The sequence below is a fragment of the Mustela lutreola genome, chromosome 8 (assembly GCF_030435805.1).
Source record: "Mustela lutreola isolate mMusLut2 chromosome 8, mMusLut2.pri, whole genome shotgun sequence".
Lineage (NCBI taxonomy): Eukaryota > Metazoa > Chordata > Mammalia > Carnivora > Mustelidae > Mustela > Mustela lutreola.
Window position 1 is genome coordinate 56193175 of NC_081297.1, and position 22746 is coordinate 56215920.

At 56.4% G+C, this 22746-nt stretch overlaps 2 protein-coding genes and 1 long non-coding RNA gene across 8 annotated transcripts in view; 1 reads left to right on the forward strand and 2 right to left on the reverse strand.

The window, feature by feature from the left end:
- The first annotated feature begins 696 nt into the window (after positions 1 to 696).
- AGAP2 (ArfGAP with GTPase domain, ankyrin repeat and PH domain 2) lies at positions 697 to 18052 on the forward strand. Of its 3 annotated transcripts, XM_059184793.1 has the most exons (19): positions 3765 to 5699; positions 7391 to 7449; positions 8027 to 8114; positions 8295 to 8380; positions 8530 to 8677; positions 9659 to 9793; positions 10071 to 10180; positions 10608 to 10766; positions 10932 to 11018; positions 11280 to 11384; positions 12129 to 12291; positions 12477 to 12596; positions 13849 to 13977; positions 14906 to 14965; positions 15197 to 15345; positions 15453 to 15543; positions 15665 to 15887; positions 16008 to 16263; positions 16446 to 18052. In XM_059184793.1, exons 1-19 carry the CDS (start codon positions 4526 to 4528, stop codon positions 16686 to 16688), a joined length of 3585 nt encoding a protein of 1194 aa, XP_059040776.1. In that variant the 5' UTR covers positions 3765 to 4525; the 3' UTR covers positions 16689 to 18052. The 3 variants fall into 3 exon arrangements, with proteins under 3 accessions (XP_059040778.1, XP_059040776.1, XP_059040777.1); XM_059184795.1 differs by lacking the exons at positions 3765 to 5699; positions 14906 to 14965 and adding an exon at positions 697 to 856; XM_059184794.1 differs by lacking the exon at positions 14906 to 14965.
- LOC131838544 (uncharacterized) lies at positions 847 to 4676 on the reverse strand. Its single transcript, XR_009356641.1, has 3 exons — positions 4571 to 4676; positions 2751 to 3738; positions 847 to 2295 (listed from the first exon to the last, which is right to left on the reverse strand). It is a non-coding gene; the product is annotated as an uncharacterized LOC131838544 (long non-coding RNA).
- Positions 18053 to 21233: 3181 nt separating the features above from the next.
- OS9 (OS9 endoplasmic reticulum lectin) overlaps positions 21234 to 22746 on the reverse strand; it is a 32582-nt gene continuing 31069 nt past the window's right edge. For 2 of the 4 annotated variants that reach the window (XM_059184797.1, XM_059184796.1), the window contains exons 13-15: positions 22558 to 22722; positions 22274 to 22386; positions 21234 to 22022 (exon numbers count right to left, since the gene is read on the reverse strand). In XM_059184797.1, the coding sequence (XP_059040780.1) occupies positions 21897 to 22022; positions 22274 to 22386; positions 22558 to 22722 (404 nt within the window). In that variant the 3' untranslated portion in view covers positions 21234 to 21896. The remainder of the gene's footprint in view (positions 22023 to 22273; positions 22387 to 22557; positions 22723 to 22746) is intronic. The other 2 variants (XM_059184799.1, XM_059184798.1) reach the window with 1 other exon arrangement.

Consider the following 22746-nt stretch of genomic DNA (forward strand, 5'->3'; position numbering starts at 1 on the left):
CAAATATTATGAAAGTAATTGAGAGAGCATGGTGGTTTTGTCAGGTTATAGTTGCTGTTCTCCTCCATAACCTGTTCTCCCCATAACTACCTGGCCTTTTGAAGCAGGAGGTGGTTACAGTGGGGCAACTGACTGAGGAAGTGTTATGGAGCAAGATGTAGGTACACGAGCTCTTTGGATGCGGTGGGTATAGAGTGGGTGGTGAGAGTACAATTGCAAGCTGAAATGCAGGACTGTTAGGGTGAGAGACCAAGTGTGTATACATTCCTGTCGGAGTTTGAGACTGAACAGAAATCTGTAGGTCACCAACAGTTTCGGATTGCACCCAAGAGATTGGGACCTGGCTTGGCACATTTTCCTAGCACCAACACCCATCTTAATTAGCCACCTCCCACAGGAGGCTCTAGGATGTTTGTTAAGGTCTCTCCAACCACCTGGCTGAGAAATCCTAGGGGCTGGCTGGCAGAGCTCATGGGCCAACGCTAGAGGGGGTGGGAGGTGCAGCAGGTAGTTGCTGTCCCAGGCTGTGGGTTTGAAACTCACCAGTCAGGAAGTGAGGCCGACAGACGGAAGGGCGGGCAGGAGCAGGGAGTTCTGGGGCACAGCAGAAGGGGCCTTCTGGTGTTTGGGGACTAGGGGGCCATGGGCGTCAAGGCCAGAGGTTGCTGTTAGCCCGGCAAGACAGGTCTGGGCAACATGCATGCCCAGAGGCAGCTGGCTATCGCTGCAGTGAGAGCAGAAGTCAGACGACACGAGGTGGCCAAGCAGTCTCTAAGCCGCCTCAGGAAGCTGGCAGAGAGGGTGGGCGATCCTGAACTCCGGGACAGCATCCAGGCCTCACTGGACAGTGTGCAAGGTAAGAGAAAGGTTAGCTGCCACCCTGGGAGTATTGAGGACCAGCAGGGGCATAGAAAGGTCTGCTGTATCACACATCACTTCCCAACCAGCCATTTCCTAGTCCTCTAGATGGAGCTGGAACTCGGGGGAAGAATATATTTGGACAGGATGGAAAAAAGATATGGGAGGTGTTGTTCTTCCTCTTTCCTCAACTCTGATCCTTCTCCCAGGGGATAAAAAAACAAGTCAGTGCTGAATTGAACTTCTTGGCAATGGAGAAGTGGGTGAGCATGGGGAAGAGAGGCCGTGACAGACCCATGGTAGACTTGGACCCTGCCTGGGGAGTCCAGGGCAGGAAGCAGTGTGGGGCAGGAGGTTCTGGGACTGGATAATGTGTTCATTCCCAGGACCCACAAAGGATCGGTGACCTCTTGTTCTCCAGCTGTAGAGAGAAACACACACACACTGAAATACACCATGCAGAGAATCCCAGGCTCTCAGGCACATGCTATCGCTCAGACTGTATGCTTTGCATAGCCAAAGTGTAAAGAAGTCCCTAAGACTCTTTTCGGTCCCCTCTCTTCCCCATGCTCCTGTTCCTGTCCTTCTCCCCACCCCCAACACATACACCTTCCGCTCTACCTCCTTAGTGCCATTAGAGCAAGTGATGACAACACAGGGAGGAAGTGCTGCCATGGCAACACCATCCGCCACATCCTCCTGCCCACCCCAGCCTTCAGCCCTGTGGTGGGGCCCCAGCAGGAACAGTTTCTCTCTATCCACAGGGCCCCAGCACTAAGGAACTGGTGGAACTGAAAGTCATCTCCAGCCTACTCTCCTCTCATTTACCTCTGAGGTGGCAAAGAGCTAACAAAAGCCAGCTATGTTGTTCCTGAAAGGTGTCTGGGAGAAATACATCCTTCATCATAGCCTGGTCTCCCAGCCGCTCCAGTCTTAGTTGCCTACCTGGGGTGTGGTGGTGGTTCAAGAGGCCATTCTTTCCATCAGGGACACCTCCTGCCAGACCTCTCTGAAGGTAGAGGCCCCCAGACCATAACTTGGGGAAGGAACATTTGGTTTGGGATCCTAAGGGGACAGTCTGATCCCCTTCCCATTGCCTTTCTGAGGCTAGTGTCCTTCTCAACTCCTGTCCCCACCCTTTGCCAAGAACAATGGCTGACACCTTTCCTACAGCCTCAGTGGGAGGAAAGGCAGACCTAGGGGGAGTGGCCTTATGGGGCCTCCTAGGGAGGAACTCCAAGCCCCATCCCTGTAGGAAAAAAAAAGAGGGGGAGGAAAAAGGTTTGGTCCCAGTGAAGGAGTTCTGCTTAGCTCTGGAGGAGGGCGTGAGGAGGGGTGGAGGCTGAAATCTCCCAGAAGACTCCAGTCTTCATAAGTGATTTGTTCCACTCCTTCTCTAAGAGTCAGGATTCTGTTCCCACTGAACAGAAAGGAAAACTGACGCCACCAAAGGAAGGAAGGAAAATTAAGGCAGAATTAGCAAATCTCCTTCACCTTCTCTTCCAGAAAATTCAGAAAAAGTTACTGAAGGGTCCCCTGTCCTGGGAATGGTCTTCCTTGAGTGGGGTGGAGAGGGGGCTGCTGACCTCAGGACAGGACCTGAGAGGGATTGGGTACAGGTCCCAGGGAAAACAAAGGGCATCCAGCATCCCGGTTCCACCACCACCCCCCTCACCCCCTACCAGGCCAGGCACACTGCGGGCTCCTGCCTCCAAGAGCCGCCCACGACAGCACTTATTATAGTCTCAGCTGCGTCAGGAGGGTGGGATGCCAAATTAGGGGAATGCTGAGACTCCCTGAGTCCAGGGAGGGGTCTCCAAGCCTGCGGGAAGCCCTCCCACCACTCTGGTCCCTCCCTGACAAGTCTCAGCCTCCATTCCCCATTGACCTACCCCCTTCAACCTTCTCCCCAGGATAGAGGACAGTGAGCCTTGAATTCCAGGGTCCCTAGAAGGTGGTGAACACAGAGCAGACAGACGTTTTCCATTCTCTCTATCTCCTCTTTAACCTTCTAAAAGAGCTCCACCTGGAAAACCTCAGGAGACAGAATCAGAACCCAAATGAGGCCGGCTCCCACCACAACTGAAGGGGTCCTTATATTCAGGGGTACTAAATACTCCACATGTGGCTAACTAGATGCGAGGATGGTGCCTCCATTAACCCCCAATACCCCAGCAGGTCCCTCCACCCACCATACACACCAATTCTCCTCTCTGCTTATCCCTGCTGATTCTGAGGCACTCTTGGAGCTACGGTTGCTATGGAGACTGGATGCATTTTGGTATGGGGGGTGTCAATCTGTAGACATATTTTTTCTCCTTCCACCTCAAGCTGGAGCCTTTGACTCACTTTTTGGCCTGGGCTCCTGGAGTTCTCGGATCTCTCCCCTCCTAAGACACCCCCCTCCTTCCTACCCTGCTAAGTTCCATGTTTGTCTCCATCCCCAGGGAACACTTTACAAGTTCACTTTGGGACAGTTGAGCTCAAGTCGTGGCCCCATCAATATACTGCGTGTGGGGGGTGGAGTGGGGTGGTCAGGGCGGCTGGGTGATGGGAAAAAGAATGCGTGCAATCACCTGGGGGAGACAAGGGGTCCTGGGAAAGGGATTTGAGGACTCCTCATTTCCTCACTTGAACTTCCCCATAATTGGCGGTGACCGCTAAAATCATGCCGTTTTCCCTGCGGACTGTCCATCCGTATACGGATTTTTACCCTTATCCCTAAACGCCACACCCGACAGCCGCGTTCCCTAACCTTGGTGCGCTAGGGGAGGGGGCTAGATTGTTGGAGTAGGTGAGTCCAAGTTCTAGGAAATCCAGCCCAGGATTTGGGAGGGAAATCCAGTCCTGGATTTTGCACCGCCTTCTCAGACAGCCGAGCTGGTGGAGAGAAGGTGGGGGGGGGGGGAGATAGGGTGGGGGGGGCGGGGGGCCGCCTCCTCCTCAATGTGAGGGGAGCGCCGGGACACAGCGCGCATCCGGACCGAGCCGAGCCCTGGCGAGCCCCCCGGACCCTTCGCCCGGATCTCACGCCCCTTCCTTCCCAGACCCCAGACCCGTGGGTTCCCACCCACTAAGGCTTCCCTCCTTCCTCCCCCGCTGGCGCCTGTATCTCCATCCCCAGCATCCTCCCCGCGCCCCTGCGAATCCCCCGCACCACCAGCCTATTAGCTTCCCACCTTCCTACAGACCCCCTCTCCGACCCCCACCCACAGCCCCTGTCCCCTGAGTCCCCATTCCCCGCCCCTGCCTCCCCCGCACCGGTTCTTCCTCTACCCCAGCCTCGGGTCCCTCTTTTCTGCCCCCTTTTCCTCCCTCTCCCCTATTTGCCCCCACTACTGTCCTCCCCGCCCTCCTCCGCCCATCTCGGCGCCCCCACCCAGGCCGGGGCGCAAGGTCCGGCGCGCCTCCCTGGAGCAGCACCAAGGTCCCGGGGCTCCAACGGGGTGGGGGCGCAGGGCGGGGAGCATGGGGAGGGGGCGCCCCGTGTGATGGGAGGGGGGCGCAAGCGGAGGCGGCGGAGGCGGCGGCGACAGCGGAGCCGGGCTGGGGGCTCAGCGGGGTCCGGGGGCTGGGGGCAGCGAGCAGGGCGGCCCCATGGCCGGGCCCCCCTGAGGCAGTCCAGGGGAGTCCCCTCCCCTCCCCAGCTCGGGGGTCTCGGGGCCCCATGAGCCGGGGCGCGGGCGCGCTTCAGCGCCGGACAACGACCTACCTCATCTCGCTGACCCTGGTCAAGCTCGAGTCGGTACCTCCGCCGCCGCCTTCTCCGTCTGCGGCCGCAGCCGGCGCCCCAGGGACCAGAGGTGCGGAGACCGGGGATCCTGGCAGCCCCCGAGGCGCGGAGGAGCCGGGCAAGAAGCGGCACGAGCGTCTCTTCCACCGGCAGGATGCGCTGTGGATCAGCACGAGCAGCGCTGGCGCCGGGGGCGCCGAGCCCCCCGCCCTGTCCCCGGCTCCGGCCAGTCCGGCCCACCCCGTCTCCCCCGCTCCCGGCCGCCGCCTCTCCCTTTGGGCCGCCCCTCCGGGGCCCCCGCTCTCCGGGGGGCTAAGCCCTGACCCCAAGCCCGGGGGCGCCCCCACCTCCCGGCGCCCCTTGCTCAGCAGCCCGAGCTGGGGGGGCCCGGAACCTGAAGGCCGGGCAGGCGGCGGCGTCCCGGGCTCGTCCTCCCCGCACCCTGGCACCGGCAGCCGGAGGCTCAAGGTGGCGCCTCCTCCACCGGCCCCCAAGCCTTGCAAGACCGTAACCACGAGTGGCGCCAAAGCCGGCGGGGGCAAGGGCGCGGGTAGCCGCCTGTCATGGCCGGAAAGCGAAGGCAAGCCCAGGGTCAAGGGGTCAAAGAGCAGCGCCGGGACTGGAGCTTCTGCTGCTGCCGCCGCCGCCGCCGCCGCCGCTGCCGCCGCCGGGGGAGGAGGAGCGGCAGCCCCGACCTCTGTTGGGGTCGGGGCTGGGTCGGGAGCTCGAGGGAAGCTGTCCCCTCGGAAAGGCAAGAGTAAGACCTTGGACAACAGTGACTTGCACCCCGGACCGCCTGCTGGCTCTCCTCCTCCGCTAACCCTCCCAGCAACCCCGGCTCCTGCCGCTGCTGTCACCGCCGCCTCCGCGCAGCCCACTGGGCCTGCACCTCCCATCACTCTGGAGCCTCCAGCTCCAGGGCTGAAACGGGGCCGGGAGGGGGGCCGAGCATCCACTCGAGATCGCAAGATGCTCAAGTTTATCAGCGGGATCTTCACCAAGAGCACAGGGGGGCCTCCTGGCTCCGGGCCCCCTCCTGGTCCCCCGGGCCTGTCTTCTGGCAGCGGGTCCAGGGAACTGCTGGGCGCAGAGCTCCGCGCCTCCCCTAGTGAGTAGGACCAGGGCCTGAGAACAGGGAGGGGAGGGCACGTGGAATGCTCAGCTTGGGGTGGAGGAGAGGTGTGCAGGGTTGAACTAGGGAAGCTTCTCTCCTGGGTGGGTGGATGAACCACAGTCACTCTTCCGTCAAGGCCTAGGGCAAAGACTAAGCAGTCCTTAGACCTTTTCACCTTAGGGTGAAAAGGGGGTGGGTAGCTACAACGTGCAACCTGAGAGATGACTTGATTTCAAGGGGACCCAGAAAACCTCGGCTTTCTGGGAAAATAATGCCCTTGGCCAGAGTAACTATAGGAAATTACTCCCAGAGAAGCCCCAGACCCCACTTCTAGCCTCAGCTGGACTCTGGGAGCAGGGGAACACAGCTTTGCCTTGCCTAGATAAACAGTGAAGGTGAAGAGGATGAGGAAGCCTCAGTTTCTCCTGAGCACTTGGAGCAGGTGGCATGAGAGTGACCTTGCAGGCAGTTCCTTGCAGGGGATATTCTTCCCTGGGCTGAGACCAGGCTAGTGAGGCAGCGGGAAGGGACTCTTGTTTCTTTCCATGCAGTGAAGGTGGTTGGGCTGGACGGGAGTGCGCGGGGGCTGGAACGTGATGAATACTTGAATGTGAAGTGAGAGGGGGCGGATAGGAGGCATCACTTCCCCCACTGCCCACCCCGGCCCCACAGCCAAGTTGAAACCCCCAGAGGGCTGCCCAGGAGTGACTCAGGGGGACGAAACTGCTGCAAAGGCAATTCTTAACCCCGGAGACTTGGGAGGGGGTACCGAGAAGGTAGTTTTGGGGGGGAGGGGGGAGGTGTCTTTTTTTTCTGGGAGAAAGAGTCTAGGGACTCTTGGTGCAGCTTACACTCCCCGGAGGGGAGGCGGGTTCGGAGCGGGGGCGGCCCCCGGGGTTTGGCTCTGGAGCGGGTGGGAGCAGATGGCTCCGGATCCCAGAGTTCCCGCCGCAGCTGCGGCGCCCCGGGAACGTCCGGCCAGTGTCAGGCGCGGGGGCTGGGCCCGGCGGGCGGAAGGAGCATCCTATCCCCCCGCCCCCAGGCCTGTGGCTTCTCTCGGCCAAGGAATGGAGCCCTTCCCCACACTTGTTTCAGAGGGTGCTTGTGGGGAGGATATGGGAGAGGGAAGCTTAGGCAAGTCCAAGCTCCATTGCCTGGGCTGTGGAAAGCGGTCAGGGCCACCATGCTGTTGACCTTGAAAAAGGGGAGGGATATCCCTCACCTCAGTTTCTCTCATGTGAAATGGAGATTGAGGAAGACCCATTCCCTCCCCTGTCCCACCCCTTCTCCCAGGATCTGCCTCGGAATCCAAGTCAGACTGGTAGGAAAGAGACCCTCTCCGGTTCTTCCAGAGGGGAAAAACCCGCCACTGTCAGAACCCTGGTCCCTGGTCTGGGGCAGACTTACGTTTGGGGATGTGCTTTAAGGGAGATGCCAACTGAAGTATTTTTGTCTAGCTGGTTCCGTTGCTAAGCAACCGCTGAGCGGCAGCAACAGCTGTGGGGAGAGCGGCTAGGATGGGAAGACTGGGGACCACTCTCAAACCTCTCCTTTCCACACTGTTCTCCAGTCCAGGCAGAGTCCTGGGGGTTAAGGGAAGCTGCAAAAGGAGGAGGGGTGGCTGAGGGATGAGGGGTGCTCCTGGGCTGGGAGCATCCTCTCTTACGGCTCCTTTCCTATTGCAGAGGCTGTGGTCAATAGCCAGGAATGGACTTTGAGCCGCTCCATTCCTGAACTGCGCCTGGTAGGTAACCCAGTCCCCTGGTCTGTATGATGGCTGAACTCCCACCCATCGCACTCTCAACTCTCTCCCCTCACCTCTTCCCTTCCCTCTCTTGTGGGAATGGGGGATGATTTTCTAGTACTACTGAGAGTCTATCTTCACAGCACATTCCTGGGGTTTGATATATCCTTACCATTTTTCCTTCTTTTTTCCTGTTTGTTCATGGTTCTTGTCCGGGCTTCTCTTTATTTCTGGCATCTTCCCTTTAGTCTTTCATGTTCTATTGCCTAGAATTGAGTAAAACTTTCCAACCAGTGTCTAGGGCTCTGATGTTACGCCTCTCCCCCCCCCCCCCAAGCACGGACTGGGTTGCTAAGAATCTTCAGCCTGTGGTCCACTTTGAGCTTGGGATCATTTCTTACCCCACTCACCTGATCTTCCCAAATGCTCTCTTCTGACCAACCATCATCCAGTGCCTTCAGGATCCAGCTTGAATGATTTGACACTGCCAGTCTCTTTGAGTTCTCAGGAGTGTTCAAACCTAACCATTTGGCCTCCTTTTAATTCTCACAATCTCTGCTCCACAACCTGTTCTCAGGGTGTGCTAGGCGACGCCAGGAGTGGGAAGTCATCGCTCATCCACCGATTCTTGACAGGTTCCTACCAAGTGCTGGAGAAGACAGAAAGTGAGTTCTCAGGAGCCATAGTAAGCTAATGTTTTGGGTCGGGAGTCCAGGATCAATGACTAGGCAGCTGTGGAGAACAGAGGAAAGGATAAAGCCACAATAGTTTGAAATACAGGGAGCATAGGGAAAATTGGTGACCTGTGACCTCTGACCTACTACCACTTCCACCTCTCTGGACAGGTGAGCAGCACAAGAAAGAGATGTTGGTGGATGGACAGACTCATCTGGTGTTGATCCGAGAGGAAGCTGGGGCACCTGATGCCAAGGTGAGGACTGAGATGTTGGGATAGGCAGGCTGGCTGGGGTCAGCGCTGGCCAGGGGAGAAAGCTCTGGTTTCCCAGAACTCCCTGGTCATAGTGTCCAGAGGAGTAGACTTGTCTGACCTCCCCCTTTTGCTCCCTCACCCCCCGCAAGTTCTCAGGCTGGGCAGATGCTGTTATCTTGGTCTTCAGCCTGGAGGATGAAAACAGTTTCCAGGCCGTGAGCCGTCTCCATGGGCAGCTGAGCTCCCTTCGGGGGGAAGGACGAGGAGGACTGGCACTGGCACTGGTGGGGACACAAGGTAAGGAGGGCCTGGGAAAGCACTGCTTTCAGGGGGAGTCCTTGAGCTGACTGCTCTCACCAACACAGGTGAGAGCTTGGTAAGGTGTGGAAATGGTCACTTGGATTGCAGGAACCCTCCGGAAGGAGCCTCCGTCTCCAACAAGGGAGTCATTAAACCAAAAAAACTTCCCAGGGTCTAAGCAGAGAAAAGAGGACCCTCCAGGAAGACGGGGACAGCTATAGGAGCAATCTCCATTCCTCGGAGATGTCACCTACCTTGCGTTCTCACACCGCTATTTCCTGTCACCACCATGGCAAACAGAAAATCTCAGGCTCTAGTGTGGATAGAAAGCCTTCTATCTTCCCCTTGTTACAGCTGAGTCAGGCTGACACCTTTCAAAGGAATGTATCTCAAAAAGAAAACACAAACGAAACGATGGAGAAAATACAGAGGGCAGAAAAGTTTGAGTTCTCAAGGAAGTGATTCAGGGGCTCTCAGATGCCACCAAGTCCAGGAGAAGCTTTTCCAGTACCCACCTGTATGGAGCTGGCTCGACTTTCTGTCTGGATACCTATCCTGCAGGAGTCTGCTTCCCCTCGCCACTTGCCTCCTGGCTCCTTGATGCAGAGTGGACAGTCCACCTGTTCCCCGTGGACATTCAGCCTTTTCCAAGGTGAACTTCCACTCAGCTCAGGGGTCATTGGATTTGCAGGGCAAGGTGACGGGCCCTTGTGAGTCTCAGCCATTTCAGACCTGGTCAAGAAATTCTGCTCCCCTCTTGGGTATTCTCTGAGGACACATATACAGAGCTCTCCCAGCCTACTCCTCCTGCAGCTGGACTTGTGAGCTGGGGCCCAGTCTTCAGAGAAGAGGGGGATATTCTCTCTTCGCTTGTCCTTGGTGTGCCCAGCCTGGGACTGGAGCCGGAGGGAAAAGCAAGTAGGAAAAGTTGGGGAAGTGACGTCCTTGTCTATTCCTGCCCCTCTCCTGTCCCCTCAGACAGGATTAGTGCTTCCTCCCCTCGAGTGGTGGGCGATGCCCGTGCCAGGGCTCTGTGCGCAGAAATGAAACGCTGTAGCTACTACGAGACGTGTGCAACCTATGGGCTCAATGTAGACCGTGTCTTCCAGGAGGGTGAGTATGGTGACTCCCTGCGTGTGTGGGGAGCAGGGAGCCAAGGGCCTGCCTGCGTGGGAGGGAGGAGACATCAGGGAGGTCAGAGAAGGTTTGCTTAATAACCCCGTGGTCTTTCTGGGCTGGATGAGCTGCCAAGACTCCAGGTGCACAAAGGCCACGGTGACAATGAAGTTGGGGCCATGTTATCTCCTGGGAAGTTCTCAAAATTGGGCAACAGAGGGTGGTCTTGGGTATCTGCCCTGTTCATGTGTCCTTCCCCTCCCCCTTCCTCCAGTGGCCCAGAAGGTGGTGACCTTGCGAAAGCAGCAACAGCTTCTGGCCGCCTGTAAGTCCCTGCCCAGCTCTCCAAGCCACTCGGCTGCTTCCACTCCTGTAGCTGGGCAGGTGAGTCAGGGTTTCAGGGTCCACAGAGGGGCTGGTAGGATGCAGAGGAGGGGCTGGTGATCCAGGAACAGGTACTGAGTACCAACCAAGGAGGTCGAGGGTGTGGGGCGGGGGGTGAGCAAAGGGAAAGGGCAGTGACACCATTTATAGAAAGTTCATTGGACTGGAAGTCAACCGGGTTTGAAATGCTGTTCGGAATGTCCTCGAGCAAGTCACCTAAACCTCCCAAGGTTTCAGGAAAATTGTATGACCTGATACTTGCAAAATGGAAAGCATATGACAGTGAGGAGTTTTATTATGAACGATAATGCAATCAAATCGCGATGAGATCAAGGAATGTCTGGAATTCCTCCTAACTAAATGTAACTATAGCTTGGTGGGGTGGGGGGATCTCAGCTGTTCTGCTGACTCCTTCATCTATCCCCAGGCTAGCAATGGGGGCCACACTAGCGACTACTCTTCTTCCCTCCCATCCTCACCCAATGTTGGTCACCGGGAGCTCCGAGCTGAGGCAGCAGCGGTGGCTGGATTGAGCACCCCAGGTTCCCTGCACCGGGCAGCCAAACGCAGGACCAGCCTCTTTGCGGTATTGGACATGATAACTCCCCCATCCTCTGGCTGGCTGTTACCTGCCCATCTTCCCCGGTCCCTAGACCCCACCTTTGGGCCCCTTTTCATTCATTGCCTTCCCTGTCCTTCCATCAGTAGATCCCTCTCCTCATTCTCTAACTGATGCCAATAACCATTCTAGAATCGTCGGGGCAGTGATTCTGAGAAGCGGAGTTTGGACAGTCGAGGAGAGACAACAGGGAGTGGACGAGCCATCCCCATCAAACAGGTGGGTGGTCCAGGGGCTGGGGGGCAGGCTGGACATACCTGGTCTTTTTTTTTTTTTTTAAAGATTTTATTTATTTATTTATTTGACAGAGAGAGATCACAGGTAGGCAGAGAGGCAGGCAGAGAGAAAGGAAGGGAAGCAGGCTCCCCGCTGAGCAGAGAGCCCAATGCGGGGCTCGATCCCACAACCCTGGGATCATGACCCTGGACATACCTGGTCTTGACTGGGCTTTTCTCCCACATGTCTCTTTCCATCCTCCAGAGCTTCCTACTGAAGCGAAGTGGCAACTCCCTGAACAAAGAATGGAAGAAGAAATATGTGACCCTGTCCAGTAATGGCTTCCTACTCTACCACCCCAGCATTAATGTGAGTGGTCGAGATTGGCTGGGCCACACTGGCTGGCCTTGGACACCCTTCCACCTATACCAGTCTGTGTCTCTGACAAAATTTACCATCACTTCTGAGGAGCCCTAGTCCCATTTTCTTAGGTTCAGCAAACATGTGTTAGGCACTCACTATGTACCCACGCTGGAGAGGGGAAAATAGAGACATCCCCTGACAAACTTGCAGTCTAGTGGGAGAGAATGGAGGAAGGACCTCCACCTGGTCTGCCATTCAGGGAATGCTTTCTTCTTCTTCTTCTTCTTCTTCTTCTTCTTCTTCTTCTTCTTCTTCTTCTCCTTCTCCTTCTCCTTCTCCTTCTCCTTCTCCTTCTCCTTCTTCTCCTCCTCCTCCTCTTTCTCTTCCTCTTCCTCTTCTTCTTCTAGATTTTATTTATTTATTTGACAGATCACAAGTAGACAGAGAAGCAGGCGGGGGTGGGGAGCAGGCTCCCCACTGAGCAGAGAGCCTGATGCAGGGCTCGATCCCAGGACCTGGGATCATGACCTGAGCCGAAGGCAGAGGCTTTAACCCACTGAGCCACCCAGGGGCCCCCAGGGAATGCTTTCTGGAGGAAATAGTACTGGACCAAATCTGGGGAAGCCATCCCCTAGAAGCTCATCTGAATTCAGTCCTCTCCATGTCCTCTCTAGCCCATACTACTGGCTGCTTCCCAACACCACCAAGGATCTCAGATTTCCCACACTCTCAACCTCTGTACCCCTCCAGGATTACATCCACAGTACCCATGGCAAGGAAATGGACTTGCTACGAACAACTGTCAAGGTCCCTGGCAAGAGGCCCCCAAGAGCCATCTCTGCTTTTGGTCCCTCAGCCAGCATCAACGGGTTGGTCAAGGACATGAGCACTGTGCAGATGGGTGAAGGTCCTGGTGAGTGGGGCTCATGGCAGAGAGGCAAAAGAGTTGCCAGAGCTGGGGGATGAGGTGGGGTAATAGGGAAGTGGGGGCTGGGACTGGATAAGCGGGAAGGTGGGTGATAAAGAGGGACTACATCAGAAGTGTGTCCCATAGACAGAGGGGCTCACTGAAGCTTTATCTTGTTCCCCTTCCAACAGAAGCCACCACACCCACCCCAAGCCCAAGCCCCAGCCCCAGTTCCCTGCAGCCACCACCAGACCAGACATCCAAGCACCTGCTGAAGCCAGACCGGAATTTGGCCCGAGCTCTCAGCACCGGTCAGTGAGGACCCACCCTCCATCCACTATCTTCCAGATGAGAATGGGATGTGGGTGGGAAAGGAACTTGTGGTACAAGCTTGGAGGCTGGAATCAGTGCATGAGCAGACACCCTGAGCGTCTACTGGGGGCCAGGCACTAAGCTCAGTCATACTGTGATTATCATAATGGTTAACACGAGTGGGTTCTAGAGCTAAATGGATAGAACTTAAATCCTGGCTTACCACTTTGCAAGTTACTTGATCTCTCTGTGCCTCAGTTTCTTCCTCTGTAAAGTGGAGATAGAGGTTGCTTTGAGGATTAAACAAACTGAGAACACTGTCTAGCACATAGTCAGCTGTCAGTATTTGGAGTGTTTGAAGATATATATATATGATATATACATACATACATATATATACACACATACATAGATAGAATATGTATATACAGTTGCAATTTACAGTTTACTTATTGTAAATATTTATATACATATGTTTGTGTACATTTTAATGTTTATATACAATTATTTATTTATATACAATTCATATTTATATACAACTATAATTATATGCAATTACTTTATATTTATATATGGTTTTATATTTATATATGATTTATATTAACATTACAGTATTTATATATAATTACAATTTACGGGGTGTCTGCGTGGTTCAGTGGGTTAAAACCTCTGCCTTTGGCTCAGGTCATCATCCCAGGGTCCTGGGATCGAGCCCCGCATCAGACTTTCTGCTCAGCAGGGAGCCTGCTTCCCCCTCTCTCTGCCAGCCTCTCTGCCTACTTGTGATCTCTGTCTCTGTCAAATAAATAAATAAAACCTTTTAAAAAATTACAATTTACAATATACTTATGCCAATATGCTTATGCACACACACACACACACACACACACACACACACACACAAGTAAACTGTAACAGCAATTCTCACTCACAGCAACCTAGAGATAGAATAGAGAGAACGTCACTACAACCACAGGTGTAGATTATTATCCCCATTCTAGGGATGAAGAAACTGAGGCTCAGAAGATTAAGTGACTTGTTCAAGGTCTTAAGACCAGTTAGTGGCAGAGCCAGGATCTGAGTGCAGGTCTGACTCTAAACCACTCATCTGCCCACCTCCCCAGGCATGATCGAGGGGGACCTCCTGGAGAGGAGGGGAACCAGAGCTAGTTCAGGGGAGGAGACAGGCTTGGAGAAATCAGGAAATCTGTGGAGGGGGCAACTGAGGCAGCTGTGTTCCCCCTTCCTAAGACTGTACGCCATCTGGAGACCTGAGCCCCCTGAGTCGGGAACCCCCTCCTTCTCCCATGGTGAAGAAGCAGAGGAGGAAAAAATTGACAACACCGTCCAAGACTGAAGGCTCGGCTGGGCAGGCTGAAGGTGAGGCCCTGGTGGGCAGTTTCATTCCCACCCCGGACCCTCACCCCCAACTCCAGATCCCTGGCCCAGCTCCTGCAGGAGGAGGGCAAGTGCCTGAGCTGAGTGCTTGACTATCATTATCATTCTGCACATAACTTAGTGAAAAATAGAAGAAGATCCCTCAGCTCCTGTCCTTCCTCCCATTCCCCAGGCAATGCTTTTTCCCCCAGTAGTTCCCAGTCCTGCCATTCCCACACCCAATGACTACCATTGGTCTGTAGCTCCTGCTTCCTCTCTTAATGACCCACTAGTTTCTCCTCTTGCCCTCAACCCCATTTATCATCCCAGGCCCTGCACCCAGAACCCCCTGTGGCCCTCAGTGACTCAGCACCTGACTTCAGTGTCACCCATTGACTCCTCAGCTCAGGGACTCGGTGACCACCAGGCCCCCATTCCCAATAGCTTCTCATGATCACCAAGCTCCCCCAACAGCCCTTGACCACAGTGATCCCCATTCCTGCCCTCAGTGACCTCCCCAGGCCCCTGAGACTCCTCTGGAACCCCACGACCCCCTTGTCCCAGGCCCCTGACTAAACTTCTGTCCCCTTTACCTGTGTTCACTCGGATCCTGACCATCCCTTCCCTAGCCAGAGACCTGGCTCCTCACTGGTCATGATAACTGGTCCCCACACCCTGCTCTCTGCTGGGTGCTCAGACCCAGGTTCCAGATCTGCCTACTCTCATGGCTCTTGGCTTCCGCTCTACTCTGCTCCGGGGCCACTGACTTTAGTTCTGCTTTCTCTCCCCATCTGTCTGTCCTGCTTTGTCTCTGGCACTCTGTCACTATTTCTCTCCATCTCTCCATCTGCCTCTCTTTTTCTACTTTCTTGGTCTCTTTCTTTGTTCTGCTCTCCATTCTATCTCTATCTCCTTCGCTTCGGGAAACCAGCCAAGCGCAAAATGTGGAAACTAAAATCCTTTGGTAGTTTAAGAAATATTTATAAAGCAGGTAACAAGCGGGGAGCTGGGAGGGGCGCTCAGCTGGGGTGCAGAGGGGTGGGGGTGCCCCTGCCTTCCCCTGCATGTGCTCGGGCTTCCTGCTCTCCCCCACCTTCTGCTTCCCCAACCCCTCTGCCCCACTCCCAGGGGCTTGGGATGGACATCAGGGGGGAAGGGTTTGGGGAAGGCCACCCCTGTTTGAACTCCATCCCTCATGACTCCATCCCATCCCCCCACCCAGAGGAAAACTTCGAATTCCTGATCGTGTCCAGCACTGGTCAGACGTGGCACTTTGAGGCCGCCAGTTTTGAGGAGCGAGATGCCTGGGTCCAGGCCATCGAAAGTCAGATCCTAGCCAGTCTGCAATGCTGTGAGAGCAGCAAAGTCAAGGTAATGGGTGGGGGGTGAGGGTCGCGGCGAGCAGAGGTGAGTGTCTTGAGTCTGGAGAAGGGCTCAATACAAGGGAGAGTCAATACAAACCCCAACCCTTTCTGCAGCTGCGCACAGACAGCCAAAGTGAAGCAGTGGCCATCCAGGCGATCCGGAACGCCAAGGGGAACTCTATCTGCGTGGACTGCGGGGCCCCCAGTGAGCGCAAGGGGGCAGTGGAGGGGTCTGGGAGGGAGTGTGGTTCGCTGGGGTTGGGGAAGCCTGGGGCGCCCATGCTGCCTGCACCGCAGGGAAGCTGACCTCTGCACTCCCTCCCCAGACCCCACGTGGGCCAGTTTGAACCTGGGCGCACTCATCTGCATCGAGTGTTCTGGCATTCACCGGAACTTGGGCACACACCTGTCCCGCGTTCGCTCGCTGGACTTGGACGACTGGCCTCGGGAGCTGACCCTGGTGCTGACGGCCATTGGCAACGACATGGCCAACCGCGTGTGGGAGAGCGACACGCGGGGCCGCACCAAACCCACGCGGGACTCTTCGCGGTACGTAGTAGGGAAGCGGGGCGCTTAGGGTGTGCGGATCCCGAGAGGTTACCCGAGTGAGGGGCAGAGGTCCTGGGTGGGGGGGTCTAGAGCCCTTCCTGTTCATCTCTGGTCTTGTAGGGAGGAGCGTGAATCATGGATTCGCGCCAAGTACGAGCAGCTGCTGTTCCTGGCACCGCTGGGCACTTCCGAGGAACCGCTGGGCCACCAGCTGTGGGCCGCGGTGCAGGCCCAGGACGTGGCCGCCGTTCTCCTGCTTCTGGCCCATGCGCGACACGGGCCGCTCGACACCAGCGTGGAGGACCCGCAGCTTCGCTCCCCGCTTCACCTGGCAGCCGAGCTCGCCCACGTTGTCATCACGCAGCTGTTGCTGTGGGTGCGTGAGTGAGGATTGGGGTAGGGGGTTTTGGAGGGCTCCCGCTGGGAAACAACCAGGCGCAGGGGAGCCTGATGTCCCTAAAAGGACCCTGGAAGCGGGCCTGGAAATTCTGGGGAGACGGCGTGCGGGTGTCGGCCCTATGGGGAGTCTTGGTGACGCGGCCATCTCTGTCCTTCTAGTACGGCGCGGACGTGGCCGCCCGCGACGCACAGGGCCACACGGCGCTGTTCTACGCCCGCCAGGCTGGAAGCCAGCTATGCGCCGACATCCTTCTCCAGCACGGCTGCCCGGGTGAGGGCGGCAGCACCGCCACCACCCCCAGCGCAGCCACCACCCCCAGCATCACCGCCACGCCCAGCCCCCGCCGCCGGAGCAGCGCCGCCAGCATGGGTCGCGCCGACGCCCCCGTCGCGCTGGTATAGTTGCCCAGCGGGAGAGACTCCCCCACTCCCACACGGGCCGGGCACGACCACATCGGGCGGACCGCTGGACAGATGCACCCACTCACCTCTCCAATCCGCACCCCGGCCCACGGGAGCACTTCTTTCCCCCACGAGGGCACAGCCCCCACGCCTCCCAGAAGACACAAACTCACCTCCCTCTCCCCAACGAGGCATGGAGACCCCAGCTCAACACGCCCCCTCTCCACCGTTTCCACACTCGGATTGCTCTGGGTCTACCCGCTGGGTGTCTGTGGAAGCAGACCCCCAGTCGCGGTACCGGCTCCTGGGAGCTTGGATTTACCCGCTTGCGCCCCCTAGGGGTGGAGGGGGAAGACCCAGTCCTGCTTGTGCTCGACAATCCCAAGGCGGGAGCACATACCCAGGCTGGCTCCTGGGGCGACGCCACGCCAGAGGGAGGGGTTAGTACGTGGGAGAGCTAGCCCTGGGACTTGGGGCCAATACCGGGGACCCCACCCCTTCCATGCTAATCTCACTGCCCAGTGAAGGGGGAAGGGCAGCGAGGGGCAGGACCCCTGCTGCCCAAGGGGGTAGGGGGGTCCCCAACCCTTTCCGTGAAAGGGACCATGAGGAGTGGAAATCAGGACGTCCCCCCACACCCACCCATGGATGGAAGCTAAAGGGCCGGGGGAGCCAAGAGCCTGGGTCCCTCCTCACTATTATCTCGGGAAGGAGAAGTGATGGAGCAGAGCGGGCTAAGGGGACAGGGGAGGGACCTTGTAATTTATTGCTTTGTTCCCCAACAAGGGGGCGGGGGCGGGCAGGGACTCGGGGAGGGCGTTTCAGGGTAGGGGAAGCCAGGGGTGGGCAGAGGGTGGGGTGGGGTGGGGGTGCTCTCGGGTTGTGAGTGTCTGTGACCGTGACTGCGTACCTGTGACTGTGCAGCGCCCGTGGTGATCTGGGGTAGGGGGCACCCCTGCAATGGGACCCCTCCCCCACTATTCTTCCTGTCCAGCCCCTCCCTCCCACTGGAGCAGCTCCAGACCCATCCCTCAACCCCATGATCCCTCCCAGCCAGGGCTAAGAGGATGTGAGTTGGCTGGGAGGGTTTCCAGGCCTCCTTCCCCATCCCCAGGAAGGGGGTGGTGGGGTGGATTTACCTGGCCCAGCCCTGCCTCCTTTAATCAATCCAGCCCTTGGACCGTCTGTGTCAGTGGTTTCCGGTCTTTTTTTTTTTTTTTCTCTCAGCTAAAATATTTTGCAAAGGACCAGGTAATTGGGGAGGGGAGAGGGACGGGGGGCAGAGGGAAATGCCCTCATCTCCTCTGAGGCAGATGGTGTGAATCTTCTTCAACAGCAATTAAAGAGGAAGTGATTTTTGTCTAGGGGGGAGCTGCTGGCTTTTTCTTGAAGAGGCGGGTCAGGGAATGGACTTGGTCAAGGTGGGAAACTGGAGGTGGGAGAGGGCTCGCAGGGGGTGCCCCTGCTGGGGCTGGTGGCAGGACATCGGCTAGTAGGTCAGATACTTCCCCCTGTAGTGAAAGGTCAGAGCAAAAGTAGGGATCCAGGGAGCTGAAAAGTCCATGACTCCCAACATGACCCCCTTTCTGGGAAGGAGCTGGGGTGTGAAACTTAGAGGAGATGACAGGGGAGGGGGCTGCTTGGAGAGGGGGAGAAGCTGGGCTAGCTTTGGTTGAGAGGAGGATCTTTGGAATCAGATCTGATTTTAAAGCCGGGCCTTCCACTTCATGGCTAGGTGGCCTTGGGTGGGTTACTTCGGTGGCACCTGTTTATTGGTCATCTGAACCATCTGTTCAGAGGGACCTGGTGAGGACTCCAGCACTGGCCATGAAGGACTGCCCTAGGGACCTGATACCAGAAGTAGAGCTCATTATGGTAGGAGCTGGGAAATCTCACAACCACACAGGTCCCTGGTGTTCACATACTTCATGCCCAGCTGATGGAGTAGACATCTGCCCCCTCCATGTCCTCTAGGCCACTGAAACCAGTGGTGCCCCCAACAGCTGCAGTGCTTCCTGGTTCAGCATGAAGCCCATCCTGCTGTTTCTCGTGGGCAGCAGAAAGTGTTTGCTCCAATAGAGGGGCTGGCTGGAGTGGCACTGGCCAGCAGCCAAAGCAGGCTGGGCACAGCCACATGTCATTCAGTCAATGGCCCTGGGTCTTCTGGTAGAACCTCTAGGAGAGGCTCAGAACCTCCCACCCACAACGACAGACAGCTGCCGGTGTGCCATCAAGCTAACAAGGCGCGGTGGCAGCAGTGGGCCCAGGTCCCAATCATGTGGAGGCCCTCATTACCCAGGATTCTAGGATAGGGACCACCCAGCACAGCAGTCCGACATAGAGAAAGGTGAGCTCAGGGATGCAGGTGTAGTGACATGTACAGAGGCAGGTGTGTATTCTGGGAGGGCAAATCAAAAGAAAGGGGGAGGGGAGTGGGGGTGACATGCCTGGATGGCTCAGTCGATTGAGCATCCGACTCTTGATTTCAGCTCAAGTCAGGATCTCAGGGTGGTGGAATTAAGGCCTGTGTGGGGCTCCTTGATGGGCATGCAGCCTGCTTGAGATTCTCTCCTCTCTCCTCCTGCTGCCCCTCCTCCGCTCCCTCTCTTTAAAGAAAAAAAAAAAAAAAAGGAAGAGAAGGAATTAACCTCAGGTGGAACACCTACCTATTCCCTCTTTCAGCTCAGAGACCCTGGACTCCCGCAATCCATCTCCACTCTACTTCTTGGTGGCAAAAGTTCACTATCTTCCTCAGAAGCTCGAGTGTGAGAGAGTTTGTAGAGGAAGCAAGGGCCCCAGAGAGCACAGAATTACCACAGGGAACCGCACACCAATGGGGAGTTCCTTTCCTTTCAGCCAGTGAAGCGTGGTCAGGGTGTCCGCAACCCCATCGCAAATCCCAACACTAAGTTAATCCACTGGCTGTTTTTTTTTTTTTTTTTTTTTTGTTTGTTTTGTTTTGTTTTTTTAATCACTGGCTCCCTCTTGGGCTTTGTGGGAAATGTGAAGGGTGGAGTGTGTGGGATCACAAAACGCCACGCTCTCCGGGTTGTGCACAATAGGACTCTAGAAGGAGACTCCTGGCGAGGGCGGGGGTACTGAGGAGAGCTGCTGCCCTTTCACATCCATGCCACCTTCCCAGCTCACCTCAGGTGTCATCACCTGGATTCCTGCTGCCCCGCCTCACCCCCACTCTTGCCACAAACCGTGGCCACACACCCTGCTCCCCTCTTTTTGTTTGCTTTAGCACAGCTGGGACAGACCAACTTTCTCCATGGGAGTTTCACTAAAAGCTAAAGGAAAGCAAAAAGGAATTTCCTATTGAAAGTACAAGATTATTCCACTTAGTGAGGTTTCCAGAACTCCATGTCTATCCTCATCAAATTCCAGTGTAGCTTCAGATCAGCTTTCGAGATGCCTTTAAGACTCTTGCCTCCAAGGACCATCTAGTGTCTTCAGAACTCAGGAGCTGGTTCGTGAGAACTTACCCAGTACTTTCTGTGGGCCTGGTGCTGTGCTAAGAGCATGAAACACACAGTAGGTTCTGCTCAGTACTCAAAACCACCATCGGAGACCAGCGTGATTATCCACAACTTACCCGAGAGGAAACAGCACTTGAAAAGATAAATAACTCTTTCACAGACCCGCCAAGTAAAGAGAGGAGTGAGGATTTGAACCCAGCACCCCAATTACAGCTGCCCATGAGCCATGTCTCAGATCTTGCACTGGGGAAGCATTCCTTCCCTGCAAGACCCCCAAATGGACCCGAGGAAGCAGGGCTTCACAAGTCTTCCCATTTACAGTTCTCCATAAAATAATGTAAGCATAACATGCAAAATAAGCACCCACTGACATTCAGAAAGAAGAGGGCGGGTCTCAGACAACTTTCTTCAACAACAAATGAATCTCACTTTGACTTCTAGAGACCCAAGAGTTCAATGGGCTCCAGCTTACCTGTGAGTCGGTGCCATCTTCAGCAGGAAAACTGTACCTCTCAGAGATCGAGAGCAAGACGAGAAAAGGGGGAAGTGAGGGCCCCCGTGTCTGCACCTGGCAACAGGGAGGAGATGGAGAGACCTACCCAGACCCACCTGGCCTGGGCACAGTCACAGCTGGAGTAGGCAGGCACTAGGCCTAGTGAAATGACTCCGTGTGGCAGGCGGGCATGGGTGCAGGAGGCCAACAGAAGCTGCAGCGCACTGTGGTGGGTGGCACACGAAAAGTTACTTTTCAAATGGGGTAACTCCATGCTGTGCACCCCACTTTCCGGATGTGAAGGGGGAAAGAAGGAATAGAAAGAGGAGGAAAAAGAGGGACAACGGAACTACAAGTGCTTCAGTCCTTGGCAGGTCAGTGGGCTTTGTTTCTCTGTCCTGGTCTCTTCCTGTGTGTCCCAGTCCCCGCTGGTGCCACCTGGCAGGGGTGGAGGTGGAGCACAGAATGGGATCGGAGAGTGTGCACCCCACCCTGAGGAGAACACGAAGCCTCAGGTATACTAGAGCCCCGGCTCCACCCACCCCTGAGAAGAAAACACAGATTGATGGATTGATGGTCCAGTTCTTTATTGAGAAACCTGATTGTTCAAGAACATCGTGCGTGGTTCTGTAACCCACCCTTTTCAGTGAGATCGTGTCAGAGGTGGTGGGCAACTTTCTCCCATTTCCTCAGAAACAGAGGTGAAGGCACCTCAAGTTGGAAGCCCGGATTGTAGGGAACAGTGTGGGCAGGGAAAGGAGTAGGGCATCCCGAGCCGGTCCAAGGAAAGGTGGTGGCCCCAAAGAGCAGTTGAGGCAGGGTGTGGGGGGCCTGCTGAACTGCCCCACTCTTCTTGCTCTCCCACCCTCCTTCACGCAAAAGATCTCATCAACTCTCCAGGGAGGGAGGGGAAAGGAACCGACAAGTTAGGGGACGGGTACTAGGGAGCCAGGGAGAAAGTAAGGGGCTATAGGGAGAAGCCTGGGAGAGTAAACCCCACAGGGCCGCGAGGTCTTGGGTGGCTCTGAGCAGCAGCAGTGGGGGGGGGGTGGCGTGCTCACCCCAGGGCCTCTCTATACTCCCCCGGAGGGAGGCAGCTGGAGGCCAGGTCCACAGCTCAGCTCTACTCTGCTGTTTGGCCTTCAGAGCTCTGGGTGCGGGTGAGGGGAGGAGGAGGCAGGGCCAGTCTAGGCAGGCTCTGGACTCCCTGGCCAGCCTATGGCAGAGGTGGTCTCAGAAGTCAAACTCCTCCAGGTCTCCTGTGCCCTCCCCACCTCGAGAGCCCCACACCCGGCGGTAATTGCTCTCCAGCTCCTTCTGCCGTTGCCGCTCTTTCTGCGCCTCCTCTGCTCCCTGCACCTGCGGGGAGGATGCGTGGTGAGGGGCTGCAGGGCACTAGAGCATCCGGGGACTGGCCATGTGGGGAGGGCAGGGACCTGGCACCCGCACTTCGCAAGGGAATATCCATCCAGTTGCCAGAAATTCCCGCAGCTCAGAAGGTGGTGAGGCTGGGGCTGGTCAGGATGCCCCTGGCCATGCTCTCCACTCCACTGCACCAGAGCAGGGTGAAGGCCTGGAGCTCCAGGGCTGGGGACTAGGCTGCCTCTCACCAAGATATTGAAGAAAATCTCCTTGAGGTTTCTCGTGTCCTCGTCAGTTAGCCAACGTGCGTCCTCCTCTGTCCCTTCAGCCCCTGGTCGCACGATTTTGATTTCAATTTTCCCTGGAAAGGAGCCGTGAGGGTAGTGAGGGGAAAGGACGGATGGGCACTGCTGTGCAGGGCCCTCTGCCTCCCAGATCCCCACGAGGTTTCCAGTCCGCCTTGACCCAGCCCCTCCACCTCGGGCAGCAGGCCCTGCCAACAGCTCTGAAGCCAGCCAGCCCCAGGGCCCACCTTCCGCTGTGAGCCCCTCCCTCTCCAGCAGCTCCTTCACCAGCCCCTCGATTTGTTTCAGCTGTGGGTTTTCCCGTTTCATCTCGAGGACAGTCAGATCCTGATTGGGGCCTCCATGACGGAGCTTGGTGACCCGGACCCGGACTCTGTGCTCAGGATCCTCCTCTTAGAGGGGGAGACACACAGGGA

Excerpts from the sequence above, each read along its gene's own strand:
- AGAP2 (XM_059184793.1), top strand. The coding sequence starts at position 4,526 with ATGAGCCGGGGCGCGGGCGCGCTTCAGCGCCGGACAACGACCTACCTC. Across the intron at positions 15,544-15,664 it reads CGTGGACTGCGGGGCCCCCA|ACCCCACGTGGGCCAGTTTG; the intron begins GTGAGCGCAAGG and ends CTCCCTCCCCAG. Across the intron at positions 16,264-16,445 it reads TCACGCAGCTGTTGCTGTGG|TACGGCGCGGACGTGGCCGC; the intron begins GTGCGTGAGTGA and ends CTGTCCTTCTAG.